At 35.4% G+C, this 9,769-nt stretch overlaps 1 protein-coding gene across 1 annotated transcript; it reads right to left on the reverse strand.

Moving 5' to 3' along the window:
* Window positions 1-492: 492 nt before the first annotated feature.
* LOC121251490 (protein DETOXIFICATION 49-like) lies at window positions 493-2,625 on the reverse strand. Its single transcript, XM_041150752.1, has one exon. The coding sequence runs from the start codon at window positions 2,488-2,490 to the stop codon at window positions 853-855; it is 1,638 nt and encodes a 545-aa protein (XP_041006686.1). The 5' UTR covers window positions 2,491-2,625; the 3' UTR covers window positions 493-852.
* Between the last annotated feature and the right edge of the window lie 7,144 nt (window positions 2,626-9,769).

Here is a 9,769-nt window from a genome sequence, read left to right on the forward strand (position 1 = left end):
ACCGATGGAATATATGTCGACGCATTTTCGAGCATTCTCTCTTCCTTTCTTGGATGGTACAGTTTTCTCCACCTCTATGGTTTAGCAATTCTAACTCAGAACTTTCAATATTCAGCGTTAGGCATATATGCATGGATAGGGCACTTTTGGTAAGAACTATTATATTATTATATTATGCATATTTTGTTTGATTAACCCATATTTAATATCGAGTACTACTACATACAGTCATGAAATACATAAATACCGTACAATCATTTTGAAAAAAAGTGGAATCCATTATTAAAAAATTAATTTTCTTCTCATATAGATTCCACATTTATTTATTTTTTTTAAAATAATTGTGCGACGCTTACACACTCACGACTACAATTATCATTTCTCTTTTAACACCAGTACCCCATCTTTTTATAATAGGCAAACAAAATTATCGAGGCCATGAAAGAGCAGAGCTTGACATCATGTCAGTAAATAGAGTATCTGTAAATATCTTTGTACTAGAAAACTTTGAACAGAGTACCAAATAGAATTGGTCATTACTTCTCGAATGAAGCTCATGTAGCAGTAATGACCTTTCTATGTGCTACTTCCAATGATATTCAAATGCTCCCCCCACACACACCTTTTTCTTTTTTTGCAGTCTGGTTAAATTCCACCAGACATCCAGGCCAATACAAAATTCCCCACCTCTTTCTTTCTCATGCACTACTACTTCCCCATGTACAGCTAGCTAGCCAAGGACATAACCCAAAATAAAAAATGCTTTAGTTACACAGATTCTTCTAAGATTTTATAAAAGTAAATTTATAAATTAGATTTGATAGTTATGTAAAGCCATGTCTAACTACTTAGTTAAACAAGCAAGTCATGAGGTTGATCTGAGTTCCTCCCAGACGAAAGCATAAAACCTTCCTTGATTTCAGCTTTGAGTGGCTTTTGCTCCTCATGATCAACCTCGTGACTGTCATCAACAAGGACAGCTCCGGTTAGTTCCTTTGATCTCTTGGCTTCTAATTCCCAATCTGTTAGACTCAACACCACCAACATGCTCGCTGCGCACGAGCCTTGCGCTGCCAAAAGGCCCAACCACAGCCCCGGGAAGTCGAGTCCAGCATAGAAAGCCAACCCCAATGCCACTGGCATTCCCACAAGGTAAAAGCACCCCAAGTTGATGTTTGCTCCCACTTTAGGCCTTGCTGTCCCTCTCAGCACTCCGCAGCCCGTTGTTTGCGGGCAGTTTCCGAGCTCACAAAACCCAATAATCGGTAAAACCAGTGCTGTCAAGTCTATAATGTCTTTATCTCGGGTGAACATAGTAGCCCATTTCTTCCTCACCATGACTGCGAAAACCAGTGCAGAAAAGCCCAGTACGAAGCTGCAAGAAAGGCCTACAATGGCTGCCAGGTTTGCTTTTCTTGGGTTGTTCGCACCAAGTTCATTACCAACTCTTGTGGAGACGCTAAAGCTCAATGATGAAGGGAATATGTAGATAAGCGATGTAGTTTGGATTAGAATGCCCATGGAAGCCACGGTTGCTGTGGGGTTTATCAACAATCCACATAGCAGAATCATGATCTCGTACCACCACCACTCGAGGCAGACGGAAATGCAGCTTGGAATGGCCAAATTTAACAAAGACCTCCATTCTTTAAAGCACTCCATCGAAAAACCTCCCCAGGTTTTCCTGTGGAGGCCGGAGATAAGGATGTAGATGATCAGAGAGCCTACAAGACTGAAGTTAGTCCAAACGCCGCTAAGAGCGACGCCTTTGATTCCTAAATTAAGATGTGAAACGAGAAGGTAATTGATGGGTATGTGAAGGAAAATGGAAAGAGCGGCACAAAATGTTAGAGGCAGAGTTATGGATTGTGACCGAAGATAGATGCGCAATGGGTGTAGTAGTGATTGAGCTAAGAGGTCAGGGAGTGAATACAAAAGATATGATTGTGCTTCTCTGGCAATAGTTTCATCTTGGCCGCAAAAGAGAAGGATTTTCTTCATATTTAACCATAGAAGAGATATAGGTAATGACGTAAAGGTGAGCAAAAGCACCGTTCTCTGCAAGGAGAGGCCGAGGAGGGTGTGTTTTTTGGCACCAAAAGCTTGGGCACAAATGGGTTCCATTCCCATGGCAAGGCCGGAGAGAATAGAGTAACCGGTGATGTTGGCGAATCCGACTGCGAGAGAACCGCCGGCCAAGGCGAGCTCACCTAGGCGGCCGAGGAAAAGCATGGAAATCAGTGAGCGAGAATAAATCAAAAGGCCTGTCAGTATCATGGGAAGAGCTATTTTGGCTATGGAAATGGCTTCAGTGACGGCAAGGGACAGGTGTGTTTTTTGTGGTTTCCATGTTTGTTGTTGTGATGTTGGCCCGGCCCCGGAGATAAATGGGGAAGTAAGCATGTTGGGCTGCTCTGGTTCTTTGATTGAGACAAGGTATGGGGGGTTTGAGTCGCATTTGCCGGGGAGAGGGGAAGTTAGCTGGCACATTTTAGCGCGTATAAAATAAATCCAAGTGTTAAGAGCAGAGAGGGAGAGAGAGAGAGAGAGAGAGAGAGAGAGTTAGAGGGTAGATGGGTGGTCTGGGAATGCCGAAGGGGGGGTTTTATAATTTATATGAGTTTGGCTTTGTCAAAGACATACCTGCCATGTCAACTAAATCATATAAAAATATTTCAGTTTTGAATTTATTTTATAATCCACGCAGTCAGTCCCACAGTGAACAGTTATTTATACATGGATTCGTAAATTATCATATGATTACATGTATGTAGAACGACATTATCTACGTCTGACCGGGATCAACACGCAAAAACTAAGACACAGAGATTGCTGTTTCTTAGTGTACAGCTGTACAATGAGCATAATGTAAGCAATGAAAAAACAAAATTAAGCCCATCATGGCCCATCCTTTTTGTCTTCTTTGTACAAGGAAATTTTGTGCCACCCATGGCCTAGGCTGCTCATCATCGATTAATATATAATGTTGTTGTTTTTTCAAATGAAACCAAAGGTGCCTCATAGGTTTGTTCAAAGAAGCGGTTTCGATTAGCCTCTTTCTTGCATTTAACCATTATAAAGTATTCTTCATTCATTCATTCAGATCTGCTACTGCTACTGCTACTTTTTGTTGCAGCAGCAGCAGTAGTAGTACTGTTCATCCACTTTTGTGAAACATGCACTTAATTCATGTCTTTTTGTAGAGGAATTTAGGTCATAATTCAGGTGAAGTCGATTCTGCATGTGCATTCAGTCAAGGAATTAGAGAACATACATCTGAATTGTGGTGGCTGATTCTAGGAGCTGCTGGATACCGATCGAGGGTCCCGAGGGGAATATAATTTGGACCAAAAACAAAAAGACAAATACATTGCATTTGATGTTTTTGTAGTATACATGATCCCTAGCTTCTGTCTCCATATGGCAAACTAAAGACAATTCTAATTAGGGTCGATCTTCGATCGGGTTGGGTTCCCTTTGTTCAAGCCCCACGATCTCCATAATTCAGAGGCAGTGAGGATTTGGATACTCAGTTCTTTATACGAAAACGACAACTACTTCATTAGTACTCAGCTTTTATTGGTGAGCCTTTCGTGTCCAAAGTCCTACTTTTAGATAACATTAAATTGGCCACTCAACTCAAGCATGTGTTGCATGCTAAAAATGAAGACGATTTAATTGTATGGTACTTCTATGTGTTTTCACGTGGCAAAATTTATTTTTCAAAATGATAATGCGAGACTTACTCATCTAAGACCATATCTAGCATTAAATTATAAAAAAAAAATTAACGCAGAGAGCTTTTTTTTTTTTTTTTTAACATAAATAAACATTTTATTAATAGAATAGGCATAGCCTAAAGTACACAAAATGGTATATAAAAGGAAACACCTATTTAGGATAAAGAAAAAGAAACAAGAAAATCATTTAGGTCTAAACCATTAAAATCTACAGTTGGCCCATACGAATAACATTCTAACAAAAAAAGATATAAGATCCTCAAAAGATCTCTTCTTATCTTCGAACGTCCGATCATTTCACTCCTACCATAAGCACCATAGATTACAAATAGGAACCATCTTCTACACAACTTTGATTTGTGGAATACCTCTTAGATTTGTCAAACAAGCTAAGAGCGCCTCGACTATGGCGGGCATAACCCAAGCTAACTCTAGTGTTGAACACCTCAACCCATAGCGCTCTAGCAACATCACAGTGCAGTAAAAGATGATTCACAATTTCACCACTCTTCTTGCACATGCAGCATCAATCTATTATGATCACCCCACGTCTTCTCAAATTATCCGTCGTCAAATTTTTTTCCAATGAAGTTGTACATGCAAAGAAAGTTGCTTTGGGATGCGCCTTATTATGCCATATTCTCTTATATGAAAACTGAGTGTTGTACACCTTCGTGAGAGACCCATAAAACGATCAAACTGAGAATGTGTCTTTACCGGTCGATACCCACCACAACTTGGCACACATTTCATTGGATGCTCAGTCTCACATAATAGAAAAGTTGGAAGAATTCTTCAAAACTACCAACTTCACAGGCTTGAGCTGCCCTGCTAAAGACGATGTTCCACTGATCCATGAATTAGTGGGATGGCAGACATGGTTCCTCACATGATCCACGAATTAAAGGGGGCACATGATTTTGGTCTTTTTGGACATGATGCTGGCAAAGCTGTTATGACAAGGGCCTGAGCCCACAGGATCGATAAGCTGGGGTCCTCCTCTTGACACGAATATATGCTTACCCACAGAGACAATGCATGCTCTGGTAAAAAAAAAAAACGTGTAGAAAATACGTTTTAATTTGCATGCACTTCAAATATTTCATATATTACCATTAATACTTTGGTCTCCAAATAACTTTTTGAGTTCCCATTTCTATGCTTCTGTGGAAAAAGCAATATTAATGCTTGCTAACGAAACTCGTAGCTAGATAGCTAGCTAGCTAGCACAAAGATCTTTACTTCTTTAATTCTTTTTGGTCTGTTAGCATAGGCTGATCATCTTTCGGTGGATCTTTGGACCGTCATTTTATCAAAATAAAACGTAATAAAAGACTGCTTTTTGGGTCGGTTTTTTAATGATAGAGTTCAAAGGATAAAAGCAAACTTTTGAAGTATTTGCGAACTTAATTATTTGCTTTCCTAGAAACAGTACTAGATCATATATAGGGCTCTCCATAGCTAGGGAACTAACACGTTGTTGTGTCTCTAAGGATCTCAATCAAACACGCACACAAAGCCAGAAAAAAACAAAGCCACGATCATGATGATTATAACATATATATATATATATATATATACACATACATATATGTGATTAATCACTGATGAAAGTCTAACATGAGCCGAAAATTGTGACCAAGCTTTAATTTAAGACATTATGGGTCGCATACATGACAACCGACAATCAACCCTCTAAAAAATTTCATTTTTTGGGCATGCAATATATAAGAACTTGCATGGGACGATGCCAATATAACAACTAGCAAGCTCATGATCATATCTCTAATATTTATGTCTTGCTCAAACTATCATATTGATCATCTTCTAGTTCACCAAAACTATCAAAACCAGTCAATTAATTTTTACATATCAACATTACTGTTTTTTTTTTTTTTTTTTTCACAAATTACAACATGATCACGGCCTATACGTACGATATATGATCATATTGTCAAGGTAATTGTGTCATGTCGTGTGTTCTGCTTTCATCAATAATTATAATGCTACAAGTATCTAAATAAATGGTGCAAGTTACGAAGGAGTACTAGCTGGTAGTTTGAACGCGCGTGCATGGTAGTTGGGTTGCAAATTGAGAGAAAAAAAAAAATGATACTTTGAAGGTGCAAAAACAAAGACATGCACTTTCTTCGCGATCCGTCGTCTTTTTTTTTTTTGGCCTGCGACTATATTCGTCTTTATAATAAAGAAGCCACTTAAGTTAGGTTCGGATCAATCGATAATTCATGATCAGAACTCTTTTCTGAGAAAATCTTGCCGCTTGTTACGGGAAATACATAACAGTACATCATGCTAAGATCACCTATCAGTACAATACTCTTAAAGCTAAATCCAACATCATGTGTATGCAAATCTAGATACATGGTTACTTTTTGACAACTACATAAATAAAAATGAGTAATGCTAGTTAGCTAGATACAGTCTTAGAGTGTACAAATTTCGTACATTTCATATAGGAAAAAAAAATTTGTTGTTCTCGTAGTTTCATATTTTTCTTACTCTTTTCAAATTGAATGTGCAGAACTTACATACTTTATGATTGTATAAATCATTTCTCAATAAAAATTAATCAGTTGCAGAACTAGTACCGATCGGCCACTGTGCATAACCTCGTTTTTATCGGGCCCCCATAACCCTAAAAAACAAAAGCGAAAACAAAAAATGAAAATGAAAAAAAAAATAAAAGAAGAAGTTTAGCTTTACAAAAGCTTAATTAGGGCCTACAACGTCCTAAAACGTCAAGTTAATTATCTCTTGTATGCATGTTTAATCTTATCCCTAGGGTTAAACGTCCCAAATTAAGCTTTCTAAAGCAGTAGTACTAGACTATTCTATCGATCGGTCCCATATGTAGAGACGATAAGCTTAACGAATGAATTAAGGATCGATCGCGTTGATCTAGTCCACAAAAAAGTATCCAAATCCTTCTCTCTTTTTTTATTCTGCGTCGGAAGATCCAAATTAATTAACCATGGTTGTCATCTAGTTCTAATCATCTAATTGTTGTCCTGATTGACTTGATTGGGATATTTTTATGTGACTCATGCGAAGATTTTGATGAAAATTAAGATGTTTTCTAGATTCTAGATTAATTATATTTGTCGTAAAGTCTCAGTCTAATTTCCATCAAAAGGATCAAATGATCCATCCACACACTGCGCTATGTCTTTTGATCTTTTTCAAGACGAACTCTGAAAGGAAACATCTAAAAATAATTGCTTTTTTTGACTTTGGTCTTCTTCATTAAAGCCATTGATCATGATCTAAATTTTATTCTAGTTTGGTACTCATGTATATTTTCTACCTGACCTAAAAGCAATTCCCATTTGGTTGGTAACACGAAAGCGATCACATAGTGTGAATAGGAGGATTCCATGGAAGTTCACACCATGATCATCTATCGAGTGTTAAAGTTGTCACTTTGTAATTAAGTTTATCTACCCAATGATCGTCTGCATGCAACATGAAAAGTCTTCATTCATCTCCACACACACACACACACACACACACACACACACACACATATATATATATATATATATATATATATATATATTATGATATTGTGAGTAAAAAATACATAAGCCGTTGCTAGAAGTCCAAATTATTATTATTATTATTATTATATATAGAGTAATCATAGCAAGATGACATAATTAATACAACGTATGACATAAGAAAAATACTCTAACCATAAAGAAATTACACAACAATAATCTCACAAATTAGTATGATTTGATGTGGTTCGTCAAATTGTAAAATTATTTTATTGTAAAGTAAACCTAACAGTTAAGATGAAATTACGTTAATTTATGAAATTTCTTTTGTGTAATTCTTTTGTAAATATAACAGCATTCATGACATAATATTAGCTCGGGCTGGGTTTGAAGGGGGTAACAAATAAGGCCACGCTTAAGGCCCCCATTGGAGAAGGCCCAAGCAGAAAACAAAAGAAATATGAAATTAAAATATGGTTTTGATATAAACTTTTTTGTTTTTCATATTAAATATATTTTATGATTTGTAGGGTTAATTGCAAGATTAGTACTTGAGTTTTTACGTATTACAAATCTCCTGTTAGAAAATTAACAGTATGCCATGTGTCGATCTTTGATTGATTGATACGTGATATTAATATGCTACATCAATCAGTTAAAAACCGATACGTGGCATAACATACTTGTTTTAAGTTATCAAACCTCATCTTATATATATATATATAGTTCATAAATCGAGATTTAGGCTCTGTTTAGATAGTAAAAGTGTTTCATCTCATCTTATCTCATCATTACAATTTTTACAAATTTTCATACAAAATATAATAAACAATTCAACTTTTTCAAATTTCAAAATAATAATAATATTAAAAAGTAATATTCTAACAATATTTTATTCAACTTTCAACTTCTATCCGAAACTATATCATTTATCTCACTATCCAAACCACACCTTAAATATTAAATGTGGCCTTTAAACCATTAGTCAGTGTCTTAATCGATTGGATTAATGCTTATTAAAATTCATCGTAATACATCATTTAAAAAGACGATGGGGGTTTTATCTCAGGTAATGTTTTGTTTGACAAACTCTGTAATTGATTTGTTTTATTAATGAGAAGTTTCTTTTCGAAAAAAAAAAAAAGAAGGAAGATGGGGGGTTAAAGCCATATGATATCAACATGATATATAATCTCGTGTTTCATATGAAATCATGAGTAGTAATTAACCAATATATAATAGCTGCAATGATCCTCACTAAATTAAAGTTGTATAAAAAGGGGATGTAATGATCCAAAGCGTTGAAAATCACATAGTGATCGATGTGTCTGTGAGACTGTGTTCATGTATATGTGAAGGAATGTAACCATACCTCTGGAAGAGGAATTGATTCTTTTTATTTTTATTTTTGGGTTGTTATAAAAGGAAGGAGGTAAAATACAGTACGCTCAAGCCGTTGTCTTATTTCAGGAGACAGCTTTGATTGGAATTTTTTTTTGGGGGGGGGGGGGGGTGGTGGAGGAGGAGACTGGAGATCACATTATCCATATCGTGATTTGCACTAAAAGAAAAAAGAGACTATTGATATTACGCTTTCACTATTATATCCCACATTATCCATATCCGTATTCTTTGGAGAGAGTAGCAATGCTAGTGAGAGGATAAACTAGATTTTTCTATTTATTTTGGATAAACTTTGAGGAAAAAAAAAAAAAAAAAAAAGTAGTCTTAAAAAGCTGATTCAATCGAATAAGTGGGATCCACTTTTACTCCTTGTGGTTTGCTTTTCAATGGTCGGTAGATTTTAGGCAACTTATGCCTTCCCCTTTTTGTTTTTTTACAAGAAGTTCATTAGATCAAGCAACTTCCTTGATCATGATCATATTCATCACCGAGTTATGGGACATTTTTTTGGTATTAAAATGATGAGAAATTATATTTACAGTTTTAGAGTATGTAAGTTTTGCATACTTTTAAAAAAATGAATAAATCTATAATCTACATTAAAAAATTATTTTTTAATGTGAATTTCACATTTTTCAAAAGGAGTGCGCACCTTAAGATTGTATTTAACATTACTTTAAAACAATATTGAGTAATTGTACTTTGGCGATTATATATTGAATTTGATTTTTTTTTTTTAAAAAATCCAAAATTTTAAAATTTAAAATAGAAGAGAGATAGATGTATAAATTAGAATTTATAATATTTATTGATTATTTAAAATAGGAAGGTTAGTGAGACTAACAAACTCCATTTTAGGTATTAATATCTCTACCATTTAAAAGATTGAGGCCTTATATATTTTAACATCCTTCATTATACCTACTTGTACTTCAACACAATTGGAAACGTTTTGGATAAATTCACCTTAAGCCTAAAATCTTCTCTTCCTTTCAAGGGCTTGAACTCTAGACCCAAAAAAAAAAAAAAAAAAAAAAAAATGAGAAAGATGAATACATAAAAATAGATCTTATAGTATTTATATAGCTAACAGGAATTTTATCTCCC

Source organism: Juglans microcarpa x Juglans regia, chromosome 2S, assembly GCF_004785595.1.
Source record: "Juglans microcarpa x Juglans regia isolate MS1-56 chromosome 2S, Jm3101_v1.0, whole genome shotgun sequence".
NCBI classification, from domain to species: Eukaryota; Viridiplantae; Streptophyta; class Magnoliopsida; order Fagales; family Juglandaceae; genus Juglans; species Juglans microcarpa x Juglans regia.

Excerpts from the sequence above, each read along its gene's own strand:
- LOC121251490 (XM_041150752.1), bottom strand. The coding sequence starts at position 2,490 with ATGTGCCAGCTAACTTCCCCTCTCCCCGGCAAATGCGACTCAAACCCC.